At 37.5% G+C, this 26,071-nt stretch overlaps 1 protein-coding gene across 5 annotated transcripts in view; it reads right to left on the bottom strand.

The window, feature by feature from the left end:
* Nucleotides 1-886: 886 nt before the first annotated feature.
* Nucleotides 887-26,071, bottom strand: part of CCDC126 (coiled-coil domain containing 126) — a 41,256-nt gene continuing 16,071 nt past the window's right edge. For 4 of the 5 annotated variants that reach the window (XM_065939022.1, XM_065939020.1, XM_065939023.1 and 1 more), the window contains 2 exons: nt 23,990-24,368; nt 887-2,672 (listed from right to left, as the gene is read on the bottom strand). In XM_065939022.1, coding sequence (XP_065795094.1) covers nt 2,488-2,672; nt 23,990-24,227 — 423 coding nt within the window. In that variant the 5' untranslated portion in view covers nt 24,228-24,368 and the 3' untranslated portion in view covers nt 887-2,487. Of the gene's footprint in view, nt 2,673-23,989; nt 24,369-24,595; nt 24,654-26,071 lie in introns of all 5 variants that reach the window. The other variant, XM_065939025.1, reaches the window with a different exon arrangement.

Raw genomic sequence — 26,071 nt, 5'->3', positions numbered from 1 at the left:
AAGTAGCAACATGAAGTAACATCTGACCTAATAAAGACTCACTGGAAGCCCTAAACTCATTCTGGAAAGATGTCTGAAAGATACTGACACTAATAAAATTAAAAATATAGAATATATATATATATATATATATATATATATATATATATATGTATACACACACACACACACATACTGGAATATTACTCAGCCATTAAAAAGAAAGAAAGAATGCCATTTGCAGCAACATGGATGGACCTGACGATTATCATACAAAGTGAAGTAAGTCAGACAAAGACAAATATCGTATGATATTGCTTATATACAGAATCTAAAAAAATGATACAAATGAACTTATTTACAAAACAGAAGCATACTCACAGACTGGCAGCACAAGCTTATGGTTGACAGGAGGGAGGGGTGGAGGGGGAGGAGTATACCGGGAGTTTGGGGCTATGTACACACTGCTATGTTTAAAACAGATAATCAACAAGGGCTACTGTACAACACAGGGAACCTTGCTTGGTACTCTGTAATAACCTAATGGAGAAAGAATTTGAAAAAGAAGAGACACATGTATAACTGAATCCCTTTGCTGGATACCTGAAACTAACACAACACTGTTAATCAACTATGCTCCAAAGTAAAACTAAAATTAAAAAAAAAGACTCAACAGTAAACTTCAACTTGAGGGAACAAACCTAGGAACCACTTCCAATCATAAACCTCAGAATTCGTTCCCATCAATCCCCAAGTTCAGACTCTTCTAATCTGAACGAGGCAATCTTTCATTTTTCTCTTTTGAAACAGCTATTGAGAATTGATGGAATAAAACCCAAAATTATCTAAAATTCCTTTTAATTACTTACCATTTATTAAAATAACAATCACCATTAAAGAAGAAAACTTATAACACTTTAAAGTACAAATAATACATTTTATTTCATCCCTGAAAACAAAAACAAAAAATCTACACATCTAGGGAGAGACTTTACCTGGAAACGGTATGTAAATAATTTCTTCACATAAAGGCAGGGTACAGGGAAGAGTTTGGAAAAATACCTTTCAAGAAGTATTTTCTCATACTTACTTTAATAAACCATTATAATTATTGCTACGACGTCTGGTAGCACATTGTAATAATGAACAAAACAATTTCCAAAACTAAATACAATACAGTCTAAATCTAGAAGCTAGCTGCACTTAGAGAATAAATACTATGAAACAAAGGGCACCATATGGTAATTAAATTTGCAACAAGGAAAATTTAAATAAAGGTGTACTTTGTTCTATGCTAGAATTACCCAAGATTGAGCTCTCTTGTGCTATATATAGAATAGCTGTTTTTCTGAAAAGATAGTCCATCTTCATAATTTAAATTACATTTCAAATGCTCTTAATTATTTTTAAGTGGTCACTATATAAAATGAATATCTACTGTATATCATACAAATCCAACATTTCATAAAGCAGTATATATTCTATATACTATAATGCAAACATTTTCCAAACAATTTAATGCAACACAAATACTTTTATTATACACATCTGGCTAAAGTCCTTAAGAGTTCCAGTCTCACAAATATCTCAGTTTCCCCCTCCCTTGCCAATATAATAAAAGGAAAAATTACCCAAATGTGGATAATATGGAAATAATGTGCTTTCTTGACAGCATAATCAAAGTGTTATATTTTTAAATTAACATTCATCTATATGAAAAATCATGAATTAATATTTAATCTCATCATAAAAATATCTTTTACTCTTCAGAATATAAGTATATAAGAAAATGTTACATATGAGATTGAAGATTACTATTTTAATGTTATTTAATTGCCCCAATGTTTAGAATAGTTTACGAACAGTGGCTACTACCCATTTCAAGATTATACTCTTAAAAATGCAAATTTTTTTAATATACAATAATTAACCTTCAGTTATTCTGAAGGGATAGTGCAAATGAAGACATTCTTTGGGTCATCATTTCAAAACACTATTTTCAACATTATACTTCTTTTCTCTCTGCTCATAATCTGAATAACAAAATATAGTAAGTACTGGAAGTAAGCACATTTTCTAATAGTATTAGTCCAACAGTCACATCCATCCATAACAAATGACAAAACGATTCAATAACAATATTCCTCATTTGTCTAAAAAATATGTTATATATTTAAATAAATATTTTGTAGAAATGAATCTTTCAGTGTTTTTGTTTCAACTTGGTCTCAAACACAAAGATTTATACAAAGATCACCTACCTGCTTACTACATCAACCTTGTTACCAAATTCCCTTTAAGGCTATAGTACAGCATTGAAGAGATGTGCCTGAAAGCAAACTAATAACTTTTTAAATTATATACAGATTTAAAGTTCCATGAATCCAGCATATTCCTTGAAAATGCGTAGAGCTTTTATTGTAAAGTATTACTCTATGCTAGCCAGTGATTTTCTGCCATAGGATATAATCCATGGTGAATGTAGCAGCACAAGGTGATCATCAACTGCTATCTAATGCTGCCTGATGCTTTTATCCTTTTATTTGTGGTCAGTGGCACTGGATTCCCACTAGTACCACTGGTAGTGCTAGCTGCTGAGCCATTCACAACAATATAGTCGACTTTGTTCTCCAGCTTTACCAAACGTTGTAAAATGTCATCCAAAAGGACAGCAATTGTTCTTCTTAGATCCGCTAGGGGGGGAAAAAAAACAAGAATAAATCATAATAAACAGTGATAGAGCACCTAATATTTGTGCTTTCATAGTTTGACGGGAAACATGAACAATTATTGAATCATCTGAAATATACTAGAGAGAAAGCACTCAAACCACAAAGAGAAAAAGCCTCAGTATTTTAATCAATAGTATCACATAAAGAGCTTCTTATAGGAATAATTTCAGTTATAAATGTGGGGAAACTCACTTTTCTAATGCAATAAAACAGACTTAAGGGCTGGTTTAAAATGTTAGTCCCTCTGTAAGAAACCCACATACTTTGAGATTCTTAAACAGTCTGTAAAGATGACTGTGGGCTAGGTAAGGTAAAAAGGTAGCTAAGTAAGAAACTCAATGAAATGCAGAAACAAAGAAACCTAGAAACCTCCACAGGCTGAAATGTGGGGGGAGCCCAGGAACCAGAGCAGAGCCAGGAACCCGGTTAGTGTTGTACAGATAGTAGTTTTTTGTTTTTTTTTTCAGATAGTAGTTTTGACTAGCAGATGACAGGGGAAACTATCTCTAATCTCTTTGGGAGGTTAAATGATGTCAGCAGAATTTACCTGGCAAGGATGAAATTACGCGAAGTCAGTCAGAAAGAAAAACACCAATACAGTATATTAACGCATATATATGGAAGAAAGATGGTAACAATGACTCTATATGCGAGACAGCAAAAGAGACACAGATGTAAAGAACAGACTGTTGGACTCTGTGGGAGAAGGTGAGGGTGGGATGATTTGAAAGAACAGCATTGAAACATGTATATTAACATATGTGAAATAGATCGTCAGTCCAGGTTTGATGCATGAGGCAGGGTGCTCACGTCTGGTGCACTGGGATGACCCTGAGAGATGGGGTGGGGAGGGAGGTGGGAGGGAGGGTCAGGATGGGGAACACATGTACACCCATGGCTGATTCATGTGAATGTATGGCAAAACCACCACAATATTGTAAAGTAAATAGCCTCCAATTAAAATAAAAAGAAAAAAAAAAAAGAATGAAATTATGACCCTCTGCTTCATTTTGAGACTCTTTTCTCAGGATTCCCAATGGCACCTAGCACATATTAGGTATTCAGTCAGTGACAACTAATATTGCCATTTTTTGTTGATCCTGGACCAAAAATGGCACCTCAACCCCTATCTGGGATCAGAGAAAAAAATCATTTCAACGACAGCTAATAAAATTGCTAATGGTTCTGTTACTAAGTCATCAGAAAAAAAAATAGGTAGAAGAAAAATAAAGGAGGTAAATTGGACTTCATCAAAATTTAAAACTTTTGGATATCAAAAGATACTATCCAGAAAGGGAAATGACAATCTATAAAACGGAAGAAAATATTTGCAAATCATGTATCTGACAAGGGCTTAATATCAAGAGCATATAAAGAACTCCTAAACCCAACAACAAAAAATAAACCACTCAATTTTTAAAATCAGCAAAGGACTTGAAAAAACATTTCTCCAAAGAAGATATGCAACTGATCAATAAGCATGTGAAACGATACCAAACATCACATGATACATCACTTTACACCTGCTAGGATGGCTATAATCAAAGAAAGGGAAAATAATAAGCACCAGCAAGAATATGAGGAAGTTAGAATCCTCATACACTGCTGGTAGGACTATAAAATGGCATAGCCATCATGAAAAACAGCCAGGCAGTTTCTTAAAAAGCTAAACATACCATGAAAAAAGTGAAAGTGAAAGTTGTTCAGTCGTGTCTGACTCTTTGGGACTGTACAGTCCACGGAATTCTCTAGGCCAGAATACTGGAGTGGGTAGTCTTTCCCTTCTCCAGGCGATCTTCCCAACCCAGGGGGATTGAACCATATGACCCAGAAATTCTGCTCCTAGGTATATGCTTTTGAAAAATGAAAGAATAGACTCAAAGAGATACCTGTACCCCAATATTTATTTCAGAATTATTTACAATAGCCAAAAGGTAGAAATAACCTAAGTGTCCATCAGTAGGTGAAAAGATCAACGAAATGTGGTATTCACATACAAGAGAATATTATTTAGCCATAAAAAGGAACAATGTTCTCTAATACATGATACAAAATGGACGAACCTTAAAGATATTACACAAAGTAAAATAAACTTCCATAGCTATATGTCTCTATCTTGATTTAGCTCTTATTTATATCTCAATAGGTTTTACTATTTGTATAAATGTGAAGAGAGGCAGATACAAATAAAACTAACCATGTGTACTCAAAAAAGAAACACAATTATAGTAAAATGCAAAAATGACTAATGAAAATAAAACACATTAAGTGTTTAAAATGTAAGTCAAAAACTTTTCCTTATTAATATTTTTCAAATTCAAATGAATATTTTTACTGCCACTAACATCTGCTTAATTGTACAAGGGAGAAAAGTTAGAAGTCACTTCTTGAACAAAGCAAATTACTCACTGTAAAATTTTATTATAAAGCCAGAAATAAAACAAGAATGCTTCCTAAGAACTAAAAGCTAATTAAAATATCAGAGCAAATAGCTAGGTAAAAATCATTTCAAAAGCCTCATAAACTCTGTAATTAAGTGTTCATTAATTGTTCAGTCTTTTACATTTTTAATACAGCTACCCTCTCCCACCGAATGCTGAATAAATTATATCATTCAACAAATATTTTATTACTTCCCTACTTAAGAGTGCAAGGCACACTGTTTAGATCTCATGAGAAGATCGAGATGTTCCCATCAAACTTCACATACAAATTAAATGCCTAGGTACATTAAGAAAAGCCTAGTTTTTAAGTGAGAAAAGAAAAGCTACATAATGATCTAAGTGCAAGAAGCAACAAATACAAGACTTCAGTTACCCTTACCCCCGATAGTGACATCTTGCAAAATCACATAAAACATTACTACTAGAGTACTGATACTGGTACAGTCAAGATGCAGAGTATTTCCTTCACCACAAGGATTCCTGGGTTGCTCTTTTACAGTAACCCTCACTTTCTTTTCATTAACCTTCTAGTATGATGGATTAAGCTGACTGCTTTTTGAAAATTAAAACAGACTTGCATCCCTGGGATAAATGCCACCTGGTAACAGTAATTAATTCTCTGTATATGTTGTTGAATTCCACTTGCTAAGTTTTTCCTAAGGACCTGCACATCTATACTCATGAGGGATACTGGTCTTTAGTTTTTATTACAAATACGGCCTTTGGTTTTGATGTAAAGTTAATATTAGCTTTATAATTGAATTTGGAAGTGTTCTCTCCTCGTCTACTTTCTGGAAATGACTGTGTAAGATTGATACTAATTGCTATTAAAATTTCTGATAGAATTCTCCAGTGCAACCATCTGGGCCTGAAGATTTCTTTTTAGAAGTTCTTAAACTATAGTCAATTTCCCTAACAGTTACAAACATTATCTCACTTTGTATAATTTTCTTTTTATACAAATTCACAGGTTGTGGCAACCCTGTGCTAAGGAAGTGTATCAGTGCCATTTTTCCAACAGCACTTGCTCTCTTCATGTCTCTGTCACATTTTGGTAATTGCTGCAATATTTCTAACTTTTTCATTATTGTATTTGTTATGATGATCTGTGATCAGATGTGCAGATATGTGAAAACAGTATGGGGGCTGGAATTTGAGGTGTGAGCCTTATGATTGTCACTGAGTTGATGTAATCTCATGACAGAAAAAAAAATTAGCAAACAAAAAAAAACCCTTTAACAAATGAGGAGTTGCCTCTTTAAGAAAGGAGTAAAGTAATTGGTTTACTGACATGGACTCTACTCCTGGTGAAGTTGCTATGAAGACTTGAAATGACAAAAAAAAAAAAAAAAATTAAGAATATTACATAAACTTAGTTGACAAAGCAGCAGCAGAGTTTGAGGACTTATTTCAATTCTGAAAGAAGTTCTACTGTGAGTAAAACACTATGAAACAGCATGGCGTACTATAGAGAAATCATTTGTGAACAGTCCACTGATGGGGCAAACTTCACTGTTGTTTTATGTTAAGAAATTGTCACAGCCCGCCAACCCTCAGCAACACCACCCTGACCAGTCATCAGTCATTGACATCAAGGCAAGACCAGTTAAAAAAAACAAATTATGACTTGCTGAAGGCTCAGATAATGGTTAGCAGTTTTTAGCAATAAAGTATCTTTAATTACAGTGTATACATTTGGTTTCTTAGATAATGCTATTACTATTGTACACTTAATAAACTACAGTGTAAATGTAACTTTTACAGCACTGTGAAACCAAAAACTTGGAGTGACTTGCTTTATTGCAGTGGTCTAGAACCAAGTATCTCTGAGCTATGCCTGTACAGAGCTATTCAAATTACTTATTCAAAAAAAAAAAAATTACTTATTCCACACTGGGTGCCTGTACTAGTTCATGGTTTTAGAGATACTAACCCCTTTCATATAAGTTACTATGCTTATGTGTAGAGCTGTTCATAGAAGTCTCTTCTTATGCTTTTGATGTTTGCAGGGTCTATAATGACACTGCAATTTTTCTGTCAGTCTTATTGGAAGTTTGCCAGTTTATTCCCCACTTTTTCAAAGGAAAAGTTCTTTGTTTCATTGATTTTCTCTACTGATTTTCTTTCAATTTCATTTATTTCTGTTCTTATTTTAATCATTTCCTCCTTTCTGCTCTGCTCTGGGTTTCTTTAACTCTTCTTTTTCTAGGTTCTTGAGGTGGGGACTCAGATTATACCTTAAGACTTCTCTTTTCTAAAGTATGTACTTTTCTAAAGTAAACTTCTCTCTCAGCATGGCTGTAGCTGTGTCCCACAATTTTTTATGTTGCACTTTCATTTGGGGATTGTCCTATTACCACTCTTTTATTTCTAATTTGACTTCACTGCAGTCACAGAATACACTTTATGATCTCAATTCTTGCAAATTTATTGAGATTTGTTTTATGTCTTAGGATAACTATTTTGGCAAATGTTCTATGGACTGTTAAAACCCATGTATATCCCCTGTGTTGACTTCAATTTTAGAGTGTTGTAGCTATGTTAAAGATTAACTATTTGGTCTCATTGAATCCAACACAGAACCTGCTCCTGTGTTTCTTCTTCAATGATAAATAAAATGCTTAGAGAATTTGAAAAAAAACAATGTATATCCTGCTGTTATTGATGGAGCTTCCATATACGTAGGAGTCCACTGCTTAGACTGTGTTCTTCAGGTCTTCTATATCTTTGTAGATTTTCTGCCTAGTTCTATCAGTTTCTGAGAGATCAGTGTTTAAATTCTCAACTATAATTGTGGATTTATTCATTTTTACTTTCAGTTGTATCATTTTTGTAGATACATTTAGGGCTGTTATTCCTTCTGGGTGGATTGACCCTTCTATGATTATATTATGTCCTACTCTAACACTACGGAGGAGCCTAGTGGGCTACAGTTCACGGGGTCGCAAAGAGTCGGACACGACTGAGCGACTTCACTTTTCTCTAACACTGGTAGTTTTCTTTCCTCTGGAGTCTACTTGATTTGTTATTAATGTAGACATTCCTGCTTTCCTTTGACAAATATTTGCATGAAATATCTTTTCCAATCCTTCTAATTACAGCCAGCCAGTATCATTAAGTTTGAAGTGAGTTTCTTGTAGACAGCACATACTTTGTCATGTTTTATAACCCGATCTGCCAATGTTCTGAAACTAGTGTATTTATAACACTAATAATTAATCCAATTCTGGTATATTAGGACCTAAGTCTGAAATTTCGTCTCTTGTTTGTTCTGTTTTTTCACTTCCCTGTTTTCCATTTCCTGCTTTCCTATGGGTTACTTGAGTGTTTTTTAGAATTTTTTAATATTTCTGAAGGGTTTTTAAATGTGTCTCTCTTCAAGCTTTAGTTGTTCTGGATATTACATCATATACATAATGTACGATAGTCATTTTACCAATCACAGTGATATACAGAAGCTTTACCTCTCTTAACCATCTGTGATCCAGCAGATCCAGCAAAGGGATTAAGAATCCCCAGGGAATCTGACTTTGAAGGTCAGTGGGATCTGAGTAGACAACTTCCACAGGACTGGGGAAACAGACTCTTGGAGGGCACAACAAAACCTTGTACGCACCAGGAAGCAGGAGAAAGGAGCAGTGACCCCACAAGAGACTGAGCCAGATTTGCCTGTGAGTGTCCTGGAGCCTCCAGCAGAGGTGTGGGCTGACAGTGGCCTACTATGGAGTCAGGGGCACTGACTACAGCAGTCATGGGGGCCACAGCATCTTGGCATAAGTCCTTTTGAAAGAGGTCACCATTATTGCCATTACCCCTAACATAGTTTGGCCTAAGGCCAAGGTACAGCGGGGGAACACAGTCCCACCCATCAGCAGAAAATTGGATTAAAGATTTACTGAGCATGGCCTCCCCAACCAGAACAAGACCCAGTTTCCCCACAGCCAGTCCCTCCCATCAGGAAGCTTCCACAAGCCTCTTATCCTCATCCATCAAAGGGAAGACAGAATGAAAACAACAATCACAGAAAACTAACCAAACTTATCACATGGACCACAGTCTTGTCTAACTCAATGATACTATAAGCCATGCTGTGTAGGGCCACCCAAGATGGAGATGGGTCACGGTGGAGAGTTCTGACAAAACGTAGTCCAGAAGGGAATGACAAGCCACTTCAGTATTCCTGCCTTGAGAACCCCATGAACAGTATGAAAAATGCAAAAAGATACAACACTGAAAGATGAACTCCCCAGGTTGGTAGGTGCTCAAAATGCTACTGGAGAAGAGTGGAGAAACAGCCCCAAAAGGAATGAAGAGGCAGAGCCAAATCATAAAGAATGCCCATCTGTGGATATGTCTGGTGGTGGAAGTAAAGTCTGATGCTATAAAGAACAATAATACATAGGCACACGGAATGTTAGGTCCATGAATCAAGCTAAATTGATAGTAGTCAAATAGGAGATGGCAAGAGTGAACATCGACATTTTAGGAATCAGTAAACTAAATGGACTGGAATGGGTGAATTTAATTCAGATGACCATTATATCTATTATTGTGGGCAAAAATTCCTAAGAAGAAATGGAGTAGCCCCCATAATCAGCAAGCGTACAAAATGGAGTACTTGGGTGCAATCTCAAAAACGACAGAATTATCCCTGTTCGTTTCCAAGGCAAACCATTCAGTATCACAGTAATCCAAGTCCATGCTCCAACCACTAACGTCAAAGAAGCTGAAGTTGAATGGTTCTATGAAGACCTACAAGACGTTCTAGAACACACACAAAAAAAGTCCTTTTCATCACAGGGGACTGGAATGCAAAAGTTGGAAGCCATGAGATACCTGGAGTAACAAGCAAATTTGGCCTTGAAGTACAGAATGAAGCAGGGCAAAGGCTAACAGAGTTAAGCCAAGAGAACACATGGTTATAACAAACACCATCTTCTAACAACCCAAGAGACGACTCTACACATGGACATCACCAGATGGTCAATACTGAAAACAGACTGATTATATTCTTTGCAGTGAAAGATGGAGAAGTCCTCACAGTCAATAAAAGAATCTAAAATGCAGTACCTGGGTGCAATCCCAAAAATGACAGAATTATCTCGGTTAGTTTCCAAGTCAAACCATTCAGTATCACAGTAATCCAAGTCTATGCTCCAACCACTAATGCAAAAGAAGCTGAAGCTGAATGGTTCTATGCAGAACTACAAGACCTTCTAGAACTAACACCCAAAATAGATGTCCTTTTCATTATAGGGGACTGGATTGGAAAAGGAGGAAGTCAAGAGATACCTGGAGTAACAGGCAAGTGTGGCACTGGAGTACAAAATAAAGCAGAGCAAAGCCTAACAGAGTTTTGCCAAAAGAATCCACTGGTAATAGCAAACAGCCTTTTCCAACAACCCAATATACATATACACACTACTGAATATAAAATTGATAATAAGGACCCATTGCATAGCACAGGAAACTCTATTCAGTACTCTCTAATGACCTATATGAGAAAAGAATCTAAAATAGAGTGGATATAAGTAAAACTGACTCATTTTCTATGCACCTGAAACACAATATTATAAATCAACTATACACCAATAAAAACTTTTTAAAAGATAAAAAAAAAAAAAAAAAATCCCCAAGAAAAAGAAATGCAAAAAGACAAAATGGTTGTCTGAGGAGGCTTAACAAATAGCTGAGAAAAGAAGAGAAGCAAAACGTAAAGGAGAAAAGGAAACATATATGCATCTGAATGCAGATTTCCAAAGAATAGCAAGGAGAGATAAGAGAACTGTCCTAAATGAACAAAACAAAGAAATAGAGGAAAAGAACAGAGTAGAAAAGACTAGAGGTCTCTGCAAGAAAATCAGTGATGCCAAGGAAGCATTCCATGAAAAGATGGGCACAACAAAGGAGAGAAACAGTAGGGACCTAACAGAAGCAGAAAATATTACAAACAGGTGGCAAGAATACACAGAATAAATATACAAAAAAGATCCTGACCCAGATAACCATGATGGTGTGATCACTCACCTAGAACCAGATATCCTGGAGTGCGAAGTTAAGCGGGCCTTACGAAGCATCACTACGAAAAGTTACCAGAGGTGATGGAATTCCAGTTGAGCTATTTCAAATCCTAAAAGATGATGCTGTGAAAATGCTGCACTCAATATGCCACCAACTGTGGAAAACTCAGCAGTGGCCACAGGACTGGAAAAGGTCAGTTTTCATTCCAATCCCAAAGAAAGGCAATCCCAAAGAATGTTCAAACTACCACACACTTGCACTCATCTCACATGCTAACAAAGTAATACTCAAAATTCTCCAAGTGAGGCTTTAACAGTACATGAACCAAGAACTTCCAGATGTTCAAGCTGGATTCAGAAAAGGCAGAGGAACCAGAGATCAAATTGCCAACATCTGTTGGATCATCGAAAAAGCAAGAGGATTCCAGAAAAACATCTACTTCTGCTTCACTGACTACACTAAAGCCTTTGACTGTACAGATCACAACAAACTGTGGAAAATTCTTCAAGAAATGGGAATACCAAACCACCTTAACTGCCTCCTAAAAAACCTGTCTGCAGGTCACGAAGCAACAGTTAGAACCAGACATAGAACAACAGACTGATCCAAAATTGGGAAAGGAGTACATCAAGGCTGTATACTGTCATCCTGCTTATATAACTTATATGCAGAGTTCATCATGTAAATGCCTGGCTGGATGAAGCACAAGCTGGAATCAAGACTGCTGGGAGAAATATCAATAACCTCAGATATGTAGATGATACCACCTTATAGCAGAAAGTGAAGAGGAACTAAAAAGCCTCTTGATTAAGGTGAAAGAGGAGAGAGAAAAAGTTGACTTAAAAGTCAATATTCAGAAAATTAAGATTATGACATCTGGTCCCATCACTTCATGGCAAATAGAGAAACAATGGAAAGAGTGACAAACTTTATTTTCTTGGGCTACAAAATCACTGCAGATGGTGACTGCAGCCATGAAATTAAAAGACGCTTGTTCCTTGGAAGGAAAGCTATGACAAACTTAGACAGCATATTAAAAAGCAGAGACATTACTTTGCTAACAAAGGTCCACAGAGTTCAAGATACCATTTTTCCAGTAGTCATATATGGATGTGAGAGTTGGACCACAAAGAAGGCTGAGTGCTGAAGAATTGATGCTTTCAAACTATGGTGTTGGAGAAGACTCTTGAGAGTTCTTTGGATTGCAAGAAGATCAAATCAGTCAATCCTAAAGGAAATCAATCTTGAACACTCACTGGAAGGACTGATGCTGAAGCTGGAACTCTAATAGTTTGGCCAACCTGATGGGCTGACTCATTGGAAAAGATCCTGATGCTGGAAAAGATTGAAGGCAGACGGAGAAGGAAGCAACAGAGAGGATGAGATAGTTGGATGGCATCACCAACTCAATGGACATGAGTCTGAGCAAGCTCCAGGAGATGGTGAAGAACAGGGAAGAATGGCGTGCTGCAGTCCATGGGGTTGCAAAGACTAGGACACAACTGAGCGACTGAACAACAACCATCATCTGTGACGATTCATTTTGTGTCAATTTGGCTAGGCTATGGTATGTAGACAAATCTACCAGCCTGGATATTGCTGCAAAAGTATTTTTTAGACGGGATTTGCAAGGCTCAGTGGCAAAGAATCCACCTGCAATGCGGAAGCCACAGGGTACTCAGGTTTGATCCCTGGGTCAGGAAGATCCCCTGGAGGAGGGCATGGCAACCCACTCTAGTATTCTTTCTTGAGAATCCCATGGACAAAGCAGCCTGGCAAGCTACAGTCCATAGTGTCGCAAAGAGTCAGACATGACTGAAACAACTTAGCACAGCACTTAAACCAGCGGACTTTCAGTAATGTAATTACTCACCGTAATGTGGGTATACTTCATCTAGTAAGCTGAAGACCTTAAGACTAAGGTTTCTGGAACAGGAAGAGTTTTGTCCCCAGACTGACTGCCTTCAGACTCAAGACCTACACCTCAGTTCTTGCCAGAATTTTCAGCCTGCCCTGAAGATTTTGGACTTTCCAGGCTGCACAACTGCATAAGCAGCTAATTTCCTAAAGTCCATCTCTCCCTCTCCTTGATTTGTTTTATTCAGAATTTGAAAACCTGAATATGCCATCCTTTTACCAACTAGCTCATTTATAAGATACTGCCTTAAATATTTCCTCCACATAAATTTAGAATCACATCAGGCAGTGTTATAATTTTTCCTTCAACTTCAACAATTTTTGCTTCAGTTTAGAAAAATCAAGAAGAAAAAGAACCTAGTGACCTACCCTTATTTTTATGTACTGTGTCTTTCTTTCCTTCCTGATTGTTCCAAGTTTCCTCTATTTTTATCATTTCTTTTCCATTGAAAGAACTTCTTTAGCCACTTCTTAGAACTTTCAAGTCTGCTGGTGACACTCTTTTCCTTCATCTAAGAAACACCTTTGATTTCCCTTAATTCCCAAAGGATATTTTTACTGGGTACAGAATTCTGGATTAAGAGTTCTTTTCTTTAAGCATTTAAAACAAAATATGCCAAAAACCAACACAACATTGTAAAGCAATTATCCTCCAATTAAATATATATACACATATATATGCCACTTATTTCTAGTCTTGATGGTTTCTGATGAGAAATCCACTGTCATTTGAATTGTCTTCTCATTGTAAGTGTTGTTTTTTTCTAGGTGCTTGTCAAAAGATTTTTTTTTTTTTTTTTTTTGCCACATCACACAGTTTGTGGGATCATCCTTGACCAGGGATTGAAGCTAGGCCACCACAGTGGCAGCCCGGAATCCTAAGGTCACCAGGTTAAGTCCAAGTGTTTTTTTTCCTAAGTTGCTCTTTTAAGTTTTCAGACGCTTACTTATAATGTATCTTGGCATGGACTTTTTTGACTAATCATACTTGGGGTTCACTCAGCTTCTTGAATCTGAGGTCTGTGTCTCTTGAAAAATTTGGAAAGTTTTTGGTCATAATTTTTTTGAACTACTTTTCCAGCTCTGCCCTCATTCTCTTCTTCCACAAAAGTTACATCTTTTGTTATAATCCTACAGGTCCCTAATGTGCTGGAATTTTTTTTTTAAGTCTATTTTCTCTCTTGTTCAGGTTGGGTAATTACATCATTCTATATTTCAGTTCACTGATTCTATCCTCTGTTCTCTCCTTTCTACTTTTGAGTCAATCTGCTAACTCATACTTTTCATTTCAGTCATTGTATTTTTCAGTCCAAAAATTTCCATTTAGTTTTTCTTTATATGCTCTATTTACCTCCTAAGACTTTCTGTTTCCCTGTTGAGCCTTTCTGTTCTTTCACTATGTTCTTTGTGCTCATTAATTCCTCACTAAAGCATTCAATCCTGACTGCTTTAAAATCTTGTTCAGATAATTCTAACATCAGTCATTGGTTATCTTTCTTCATTCAGTTTAAGATTTCCCTGGTTCTTGGTATGACGACTGATTTTTATTTGTAACCAGGACATTTACATATTTTATGATGAAAGTCTGGATCTTATTTAAGCCTCCTATGTTAAGTAGTATTCTCTGATACCACTGTGGCAGGGCAGAGGGGTGTCACCTGGTTACTGCCAGGTGGAGGCAAAAGTCCAGGTTCCCGCTTCGCCTCCACTGCCACCTGAAGGTGGTGAGCTCTTTGTCACTGCTGGATGGAGGCAGGAGTTCCAGGCTCCCCCTCCCCACATACTCTTCACTGACATTGTGATGAGGACTGCTCCTTACCACTGGGCAATGGTGGAAGTCCTCACTCTCCACTCCTCTGACATCACCCCCAAGGGAGGGAGCTGAGAACCTCATTATTGTGTAAGGGTAGAAGTTCTGGCTCCCCATGTGGTCTAGGAGGAGTCTGGATGCTCTGTTATAGCCTCACAAGGGTGGGAGTCTGTGCGCCTCACTTGGCCTTTGATACATGGGTGGTATAGTGGTAACTTTCTTCTGTGGTGTCTGGCTGGAGGAGACTGGTTTACTGTCCAAAAGCTTTTATCTTGCTAGGCTGCCCCTCTTTGGCTACAGAGTACAGGTTTCTGTTGGGGTTTTGTTTGTTTTGTCTTTGTCTGTGCCTGGTTGACAGTTCTTAATTCTCAGAATAGCATTTAAATATTAACACTAAACTGTTCTCCAATTCTCTGAAAATATTTGGTGGAGTCCATTTTTTAGCAACAACAACAGACGGTAAAACCAAAACTCTTAAAAGAAAGTAAGGTCAGACTTTGGGTGGAAAAGCCTGAGGTGATAAAAGATGTGTTGCTGTATATTCAGGTGTAGGAAACCACAGGTCAACTGCAAATGTTCTCTAACAGTCACTGGGCATCAGAACAATAACCCCAAATTCACTGCTCTGCACAAATCACAGAATCCAAAAAACATTACATGGGAAGAAACATAAGCTTTTTTTCCTTAGAGAAAACTAAGAATGTAAAGCAATATTCTTAGATATCTTTTTAAGACATCTTACAAAGAAATGATGATATCTTAAAAAGAAAGTATAAGTTACTCCTCAAAATTTACAGACAGTAATCTTAAAGCTAGACTGACCTGTCCATGGCTTTCGTAATAGTAACAATTCATTGTAGACCAACATTCAAAAAAATATATTAGCTTGTGTTTTGTTTGCCAACTGGGAAAATCACATGATATAGCTCAAGGGAAGATCATTCAATAAATATTATTTTGACTGACTAGCCTTTTTATATGGCAGCAACAAGAGGCCAAATGGTTTCTATCAATGACTGAAAGCTCAAGTTCACCAGAACTCACGAAATTCTCATCTTACTGTAATTTATATTGCCATTCCAGATTAGTGGCACAAGGACTAATAATGTCGCAAGAATTCAAATAATGAAGCTGAAATAACTGGCTACCTAGTCTGCAAAAGAGAACCAGTATCTCTCATTGTCTGCACCAGAAATCCCAACTGTATTATAGAAGCATGTGTGAGCTTGGTTGCTCGGTTTTGTCTGACTCTTTGCAACCTCGTGGACTGTAGTCCGCCAGGCTCTTCTATCCATGAATTTTCCAGGCAAGAATACTGGAGTGGGTTGCCATTTCCTCCTCCAGGGTATCTTCTTGACCCAGGGACTGAACCTGAGTCTCCTACATCTCCTGCACTGGCAAGCAGATTCTTTACCACTAGCACAACCTGGGAAGCCCATATTACAGACAAAAATGTTGGGGAAAAAAAAAACTGCAATATATTACAATGTAAGTTTTAGAAAAAAAATTTAAGCATATAACTAAACCATAAAAGATGATAGACATGTTTTACCATATAAATTTTTAAAAACAATATACCAAGTTATTAGACAACTGATGAATCAGAGCAAAACCAAATGCTACATATACTGACAGCGTGAATGCCTTTATTAAAAAATCAGTCAAGTAATTTCCCTGCAGAAAAACTGACAAAGGATACAAAATATTCCCTCTTGTATGTAAAAGGAATACAAACAGCCAACAAACTAGAAAATCTTTCAACTTCTCCTGTAAACAAAGAAATGCAAAAGCAAACAATTAGATACCATTCAAAAGTAAACAGAACTGGTGTAGGGTGGAGAAACTGGCACTTCGACAGTGGCGGGAGAATGGAAATAGGAATGCACGCTGGCAGCACAACCCTGGAGGGCAACTTGACACGGACCTATTAAATTTAACATGCACACCCTTAGCCAAAAAATTTCATTTTGAGGAAATTCATCCTGCTGAAACAGTCACACAAACATAAAATACTCACACGTGTATTATTCGCATATATATTTCATATACACACAGGTATCACAGCACTAAATCCAACATACAAAATTAGCAACAAATGATCCATTACTACAGAATAAGCAGGGGAAAAAGGAACCTTTTAAAACAAAACAATATTAAGTCACTAAAAAGGATGAAACAGACTATCTGTAATAACATGGAAAGGTATCTATAATCAAGTGAAAACAAGAAAGTTACAAACTAGCATATATAGTACAATCCCATTTCTGTTCAAAATGTGCTGGATGATATGTCTGCAAACTAGAACTGGTTGGTTATCTGCCTTTGTAAAAAAAGTTTTACTGGAAGATAGTCGTGCTCATTTACTAAAAAGAAGACCAAATGACCCACAAAGCTGAAAATACTTACAATTTAGCCCTGTAAGAAAAAGTCTGCTACTCCCAATATATACCAAATTAATTGACATTCTCTCTCTCTGCTCTTTTACTTATCTATATTTCTGTAATATTTGAATGCTTCTATTTTTTATAACCAGAAATAAGTAAAAAAAAATTTCAGATCACTGGTTAAATACCATGTGGTCATTAAATGATGCAGGTATATACTCACTGACATTGTACTAGCTCCACCATATATTTTAAAACAGTTTAAAAGATACCATGTGTATATGAGTCTCATTTTGCTCTTAAAACTGAGTGTTGGTTAGGCTATTCGAGGGGAAGTTACAGAAGAAAAAAAATCAGGCAGTACATTCTTTTTTTTTTTTTTTCTTTTTCTTGTTTTGGAATATCACAGTAACTGAGGATCAGATTCTAGCAATGGGGCTAACACTAAATTTCAACCACCCTCCACGTCTCAGTGATTTATTTTTTATATACTTACGAGTCACAGGTAGCCTTACCTTCGGGGTGATTCCCTTGCTGACTTGTACCTCATCTGTCTTAGTCCTTAATACTGACCCTTCTGTTTCTCACTAATTCCTAATACTTAACATCTTAATACCAGTCATTAAGATCAGTAAGTGACTTCCTGTGTGTGACGTTTATGACGTCTGTTTCTTAATTCTGTGGATAAGTCTAAGAATTTGCTGCTGAGTAGATTCTCTCTCTGGTGTTTGGTTGCCCCAAAGTGCTTACATTTGTTGACAGATTATAAACTGTTTATTTACGTTGATGAATGGCTGTCAAGTAACAAGAGATCGTGAAGCACTTTGACTATATAAGGTGCTATATAAATGCAAGATATCATTCATTTGAACATGAAAAAAAAAAAAAAAAAAAAAAAAAAAAAAAAAAAAAAAAAAAACTGAGTTATACACAGCTATGCAGCATAGCACAGAACAGCTACCTTTAAAAATATCAGTTATTCTGCTCAAGCAGAGAAACTTTTTTTCAAGTATTTCTCTTGTTTCAAAAGAATTGCTTCTTCACATTTCTATCAGTGTCCTTGGACTAAACAGAATGCAAAACAATGTAACATTTAATCTGCATCTGCCACTAGTACCCCCATCTCAGTTTATACCAACTCCATCTCTAGTCAACGATATTTGATTCTCAAGAGCCAATGCAGACTAACCCTCATCACTTCATAAAAATCATCATAAAGAGAATTAAAAACAGCGTCCAGGGCATTCCCAGATAAAAATGGTTAAACTCAATAAAGGCACTTAAACCTTTGCTGACTCTAGATACTCCATCAAAACAGTAAAGGTGATTCTTTTTCACTCTCTTTTATTTTCATGCATACATGAATGAGGTCAAAGATAACAAGAAAGGAGGCAACAGCAACAAAATTCCAGAAGCTGGAAAGCAGATGGATGAGACCTAGGGCCTCCCAGGTGGCGTCAGTGGTAAAGAACCTGCCTGCCAATGCAGGAGGCACAAGAGACGCAGGTTCAATCCCTGGGTCATGAAGATCCCCTGGAGAAGGGCATGGCAAACCACTCCAGTATTCTTGCCTGGAGAATTTCATGGACAGAGGAGCCTGGTGGGCTACAGTCCATGGAGTCACAAAAAGTCGGACACAACAGAGCAGGCACCCATGCGGAGGAATGGCTACATTGTGTCCTGGACAACTGACTTAGCATACCTGAAAAAGTTGGATCTTGAAACAGAAACCAAAAAACAATTGAAAAAAATAAGAGAAAACGAAGAGCAATTCATTTTTCTCCACAGAAACGCAGCGCAAACGGCCCAGGAGTTGCTGTATGAGGTACTAACGAAAATAGGAGTAAAAAAGGAACCAAAAACCGGAGGACTGGATAAAAACTGATTTATAAAGAAATCTGACTGCTAAATTTTCTCTACCACACCAAACTGGGCAGTGGCCCTTCCACCACTGCAGAAAATCTAGAGGTATTTTTGGAAGCCAGTAAAACAGCTGAAGACCTGGGCACCACACTGAAAACGGGAGGAGGAAGTGAGAGTTCACAGGGTGAGTCCTGAGGCCACTCCTCCCGCCGCACCCTCCTCCCCGGCTCAGAGAACAAGGGTCCGCTCCCAGAACACTTGGAGGCATAGATGGCCTGCAAGCGTTAGAAGAGACTGAAAGCCCTTCTCTAAGGAGTCTGACCAGCTCAAGAGAAAAGACCTAAACATACTGATATTCAGTTCAGTTTAGTTGCTCAGTCGTGTCCAACTTTTTGCAACCCCATGGACTGCAGCACGCCAGGCTTTCCTGTCCATCACCACCTCCTGAAGCTTACTCAAACTCATGTCCGTAGAGTCGGTGGTACACCCAACCATCTCATCCTCTGTCATCCCCTTCTCCTCCTGCCTTCAATCTTTCCCAGCATCAGGGTCTTTTCTAATGAGTCAGCTATTTGCATCAGGTGGTCAAAGTATTGGAGTTTCAGCTTCAGCATCAGCCCTTCCAATGAATATTCAGGACTGATTTCCTTTAGGATGGACTGGATGGATCTCCTTGCTGTCCAAAGGACTCTCAAAAGTCTTCTCCAACACCACAGTTCAAAAGCATCAATTCTTCGGCACTCAGCTTTCTTTATAGTCCAACTCTCACATCCATACATGACCACTAGAAAAACCATGCTGCTGCTGCTGCTAAGTCGCTTCAATCGTGTCCGACTCTGTGCAACCCCATAGACGGCAGCCCACCAGGCTTCTCTGTCCCGGGGATTCTCCCGGCAAGAATATTGGAATGGGTTGCCATTTCCTTCTCCAATGCATGAAAGTGAAAAGTGAAAGTGAAGTCACTCAGTCGTGTCCAACTCTTCAGGACCCCATGGACTGTAGCCTACCAGGCTCCTCCGTCCATGGGATTTTCCAGGCAAGAGTACTGGAATGGATTGCCATTTCCTTCTCCAAGAAAAACCATAGCTTTGACTAGATGGACCTTTGTTGGCAAAGTAATGTCTCTTTTCAATATGTTGTCTAGGTTGGTCATAGCTTTTCTTCCAAGGAGCAAGCGTCTTTTAATTTCATGGCTGCAGTCACCATCTGGTGATTTTGGAGCCCCCAAAAATAAAGTCTCTCACTGTTTCCATTGTTTCCCCATCTATTTGCCATGAACAGACACTGATACTATAATAAAAAAAACTGGGGCACTTCCCAGGTGGTCCCGTAGTTAGGAACCCATCCCACCCCCCCCACCCCTACCCCCGGTACAGGGGATATAGGTTCTCTTCCTGGTCCGGGAGGACTCCACATGCAGCAGCAAGGCAGGTAAGCCCGAGCACCACAACTGCTGAGCCCACGTGACGCGACTACTGAGCCCAAGCACCGCAACAAAAGACCCAGCACCGCCAAAATTCAGTTTGTTAATTATTTGTTTAAAAGGGAAAGAAAAATTTAGCTGGCCTCTGTCCCAGATTCCTGGGAGGCAGACTCTGAATGCCAGGAAGTTCCTGGCTGATTGTCTTTGTTATTCATGCTGGGCCCAAGGAATTGCACTTGATATTAACATATTATTGAGCAGAGACGGATTAGCACCAGAGGCATTAGTTTCTGCAAAAACCACCCCGGGTCAATAATGTGTTAAACTGGGACTCTTGGTGCGCCCCTAGAGAGTGTGTACCAAGGTGACTCAGAATGGGGGCAAGCCATTCAGAAAGACCCATCTTGTGATGAGAGGGTTAGGGCCTTCCAGTAGGGGAGAGGTGAGGGAGACTGGGAAATTGAGCTCAACCACGTGACTAATGACTCAATCAATCATACCTCCACAATGAAACATCAGTAAAAACTCTGGACCCCAAAGTTTCGATGGGCTCACCTCACTGGCAATACTCTTAATACTGACACACGCCGACATGCCAGGAGGGCAATGTGTTCTGATTTCATAGGGAGAAAACAACAGAAACTTCGCATCTGGAATCCTCACAGACCTGCCTTGTTTGTCTCTCCCTTTGGCCGATTCTGATTTTCATTCTGCTGTAATAAAACTAACAGTAAGTACACTGCTTTCAGTGAGTTCCATGAGCTGATCTCATGCATTATGAACCTAAGAGGATAGTGGGAACCCTGGAACTTGTAGAGAGCTGGAAAAAAAAGTGGAGATGACCTGGGGACACCAAAACTTACGGCTGGCATCTGAAGCAAGGGCAGTATTGTGAAGGATTATGCCCTTAACCTGTCAAATTTGGCCGAATTACAGGTAGTTAGTGATCAGAAGTCATTGCAAATATGAAGGATACTCCCAAACAAATGACCCAGTCAGATCATCTGAGTGAACACCACTCAGCAACTCAGCATTTCCCATCAAGGTTTTAGTGTCTCACTCTTTAAGAACACTTCAGAAAAGTTATCACTAATTAACCTTAGGGAAATAACAAAAGTGGAGCTCTTAGCAGTTAAAAATGAAAGAGACAAAATGAAAAATTCCATATAGAACTGAAAATACTGAGGAAAAACTTCAACAAATAAAGCAAAAAGACAGAGGTGGAAACTAGGAAAGCAAATAAAGGGGAATTAGGGGACCAATTCAGAGGGCCCAAATGCTGAATAACAATTCCAAAAAGAAAGAATGAAAACAATGTGCAGGGAAAAATCAAATAAATAATTTTGGAAAAATATTCCAGAATACAGGATGTAAGTTTCAGGATTTAAAGTGCCCACCGAAGTTCCAGCACATGAATCCATACCCAGGCACATCATCAAGAAATCTCAAGACAGCAAGGTTCTACTGCATAGCACAGGGAACTACATTCAACACCCTGTGATAAATCGTAATGGCAAAAAAATGACAAAGAATATATGTATGTGTGTGTGTGTGTTTGTGTGTATATAAAACAGAATCACTTTACAGAAGATGTAAATCAACTATACTTCAATAAACTTTTTAAAAGAAATTTCAAAACAACAAAAATCTTATAAGCACCCAAAAATAAGTCACATATAAAGACTGAAGAACCAGAACAGCATTAGATTCCCAAAAGGACAATGGAAGCTAAGAAAGAAGAAAAAAGAACAAAGACTTTAAAATCAGAGGGAAACTATTTCCAATCTAACACCAAAACTGTCAGTTAAGCATGAAGATAGAGGGTAGCAACAAAAAAAAACTTTTCAGATATGCAAGGACTTTGACCTCCTTTTCTACCTTTCTGAGAAAATTCCCAATGGGTCTGTTCCCCCAAAATGAGGGCTTAACCAATAAAGGGGAAGTCACAGGATTCTAGGATACAGGAGATCCAACGCGACAGAGGGAAAGGGTACCCACGGGTTGTTGGTGGAGTGAGATCCTAGAACAGTTCAGTACTGAAGCCTAGAGAGGAAACAGACCAGGCCAGAGCAAATCCAAAGGCTCTAGGAAAGAGTTTACCCAAGAAAAAAGTGGTAAAATACCTAATGTGTCTGAATATACTGAAGGAGATTTAAATGGCCGTAGGGATAGAAAACTAGGCAAAGAAATAAGAATTGATTGTTATAAACTTTATTTCCAGGGGAAAATACAGTTGTACAGACAAGGAAAAGTAACCATAATGTATTATATGGCTCAGTAATATTAATAAATGCCACCAACACAGTCATAATAACACAAACACTGAATACTATTCCAACCAAAATTATGATGGACCAGGAAGTGTGTGTGTGTGAAAGTAGCCTAGGGTGGGTGGGATGCAATTTGGAGGAAGAAAGAAAGCTGAACTCTCACCTTGTAGTGAGAAGTAAACAGATAATTCCTGTAAGTGAAAAAGTCAAGAAGTAGCTCATAGAACATGCCATTTAGAGGCATGGATGTAATCACCAAATACACCAGACTAAATAATTTTAAATGGCTGACTCTAAGGAATGGGACATTTGAGAGCTGTTGGAGGTGGTAAAAACTGCCCTTTCACAATTCTAACACGTTTGCTTGTTTAAATACATACATATATAATTTCAATTCAAAAAATACTGAAATAGTCCACACATTCACATACACACACCGTGATCTAGCTCTTCTCTTTAAGTCTTAAAGGCAAGAGAGAATACGACACATGAGGAACTTAAAACACAGCGGCAAAAAGCGGGGTGTGAAAAGGAGAACGGCAACAAGCAGCACTGGAGACGCTGGCAAAGGCTGCTTCTTAGGAACTCACGGACGGCGGGCAATTGACGCGCTATAGGAATGTGGGGCCCCTGGAGGAGGAAACGGCAACCCATTCCAGTGCTCTTGCCTGGAGAATCACATGGACAGGGGAGCCTGGCGGGCTACCGTCCATGGGGTTTGCACAGAGTTGGACACAACTGAAGGGACAAAGCAGCAGCAGTAAAGTGGCAATCAGGAAAAACGCAAATATGAACTAGGGATGACAACAGTCCTGATTATGCAGGAAAAAGTCATTATATTAGGGATACATAGAGAAGTATCTAGCAGTAAAATGCCACAATTTTTATAATTTAAATATTTTCCAAAAATTGGACAAAGCAAACACTGCAAGATGTTAGAATTGTTAAAACCTAAGTGATGTATTATTTGGATATTTATCAGGTTTCTATTTGTCAGTACATTTGAAATTTTTCATAATAAAAAGTCAAGACAAAATTACTTTGTGAACACCTATGCATCAAGTAGTGAGTTGGATCTCCATGATTATCATTAAATGGGGACAGGATGAAGAGGAGAAAACCAGGAATATTCTATGGTTATCTTACCATATCCTGCCATAGAAGCGCCATTCTCGACATCCATTGTGTTCTTATTTTCCTCTGCTAGGGCTTTAACATATTTTTTGCTTAAATCTAGTATTTGCTCACGTAACTTGACACTGCTTTGATGTCTTGGTCGTTGAAAAATATAGTGCAGTAACATCAATCCCCAAAGGAGTCCAAATACAAGCAAGAGTAAACTCAATTTCTGGGACATAGATTTTCTTGAGATTGTAAAAACCATTTCTGAGGAACCAAACAGACTCAACTGAAAAATGGTACCTAGAGGCAAGTCATCAAGCAATCAAGACGTGAAAGAAAAAAACTCCTCCTCTAATGTGTATTCTTCATCTTCAGCAAGGTTGCCTCCAACTCACAATTAACTCTGTAAAATTGAGAAGAAAAAAGGTGATTAGTCCTAACTATATCAGTAATAGAATAGACAATGATAGATTAAAGAAGGGATTCTACAAATAGTTTTCATTTGGAATTGTATTGTCTTTTTTATAATTTTCTCTATCACTAAATAAGCTTCCAGGTCTTTTATCAGCTCTGTTTACACAGCTCTTCAAAAATTTAAACTAGAAATAAATGTCAGTTCATTAGAACTACCTGGAAGAAACGCCGCAATGGTCATGAAACTCTTTGAATAACTTCTCATCGTCTGTAACTAAAATGATGAATATATAAGATTTATAGAGATATCAGTCTCTTCAAATACAAGTCACCAACCTAAATGTGTGACAGTTATTCCTCCTTCTCCTTTAAAAAAAAAAGTTGATTCCAAAATGAAAGTCAGAAATAGGAAAGGTGAAACAGACTGGCAGATCAAAATGGCTGACTGAAAAGCAAAACAAAACCCACAATAAGTATGCCAATATGTCACTAGAAAATACCACTAATGACAATGGATAATCTTAAAAAATAACCAACCTCAGATGAAAAATAAGTCATAATTTCTAAGTTTATACTTTTAAGTTTATGCCAGACATGACAAGCACTAACTCTCTTTTTTTCACATTTCCAAATTTACAATTCTAAACAGGTATGTATTTTTATAATTTGAGGAAAAACTGAAAAGTTATACTTCAGTTTTTTAATAGAGATAAAGTAATAACAATCAAGGAATCATAAACATTTTAACAGTAATAATGTGCCCGAATAATGTGCCCAAAGGGTCTAGTGAAGAAAACTCTTCAGTTATGTCTAATGGGATAAAATTCTTCAGGGAGAAATATACCTAGAGTCCAAAAAATGCATTGTACAGCTTAATGAAAATAATCCCTAAGAACTTTTTAACTTTCTCAAGTAGTATGGGCAAATAAAACACACTAATTCTAACCTATTTAACTGAAGTAATAAAATCTAGTTTGAGGACAGTAAGACTAGAAGTGAATATAGTATCAATGAAAGTAAAGCATTCAATCACTCTCAACACATATTTATGAGCCAGCATATATGCTAAGCAGCAGGAAAATCCTGTTTTGCCCTAGGAATTTGATTTCTAGCATAGGTGCTTTCAAACCTTTTTGAAAATAAATTAAGAAAGTAATTACTCAATGATCTTATGTAAAATATCAAAATACAAAACACATATAATCAAAGTTTTTCTAGCAAATGTATGTGTGCTGAGGTATGTCTAAGGGGGATATCTATTGCCCTGCCAATTTTGGTTCAGGAAATTCCCATTCTTACTTTACTCCACCCTGCCACCCAGTCCCTGACTCACGCAGTAAATTCTGGAGCTCCAAGGTTTGAAGGGCACCCATCTACTCTTACTGAAGTATATTCATCTTTCCAAACCTCACTACAACCATGACTATACCACCAACTAGGTATGTTAATTACTATGTAAAGCAATTAAAAATTAAAGAATTAACTCATTTTCTAATTTTCTTCTGCTTTTTTCTTCAGTTACCGTGCATACAACGAACTCCTTCAGAGTTCACTGAAACAATATCATTAATACAAATATTGGATTACTAAATTTTGTTTAACGAAGTAAGGTAAACATCACTTAATATTTTTTTCTACAAAGATTTTTACATTTAAGTTCAGAAAACAGAAATTCTGGGTTCCCAAGCAAAA

Source organism: Muntiacus reevesi, chromosome 6, assembly GCF_963930625.1.
Source record: "Muntiacus reevesi chromosome 6, mMunRee1.1, whole genome shotgun sequence".
NCBI lineage: Eukaryota > Metazoa > Chordata > Mammalia > Artiodactyla > Cervidae > Muntiacus > Muntiacus reevesi.
Note: the sequence above shows the minus strand (reverse complement) of the source record. Positions and strands in the feature narration are given on the sequence as shown.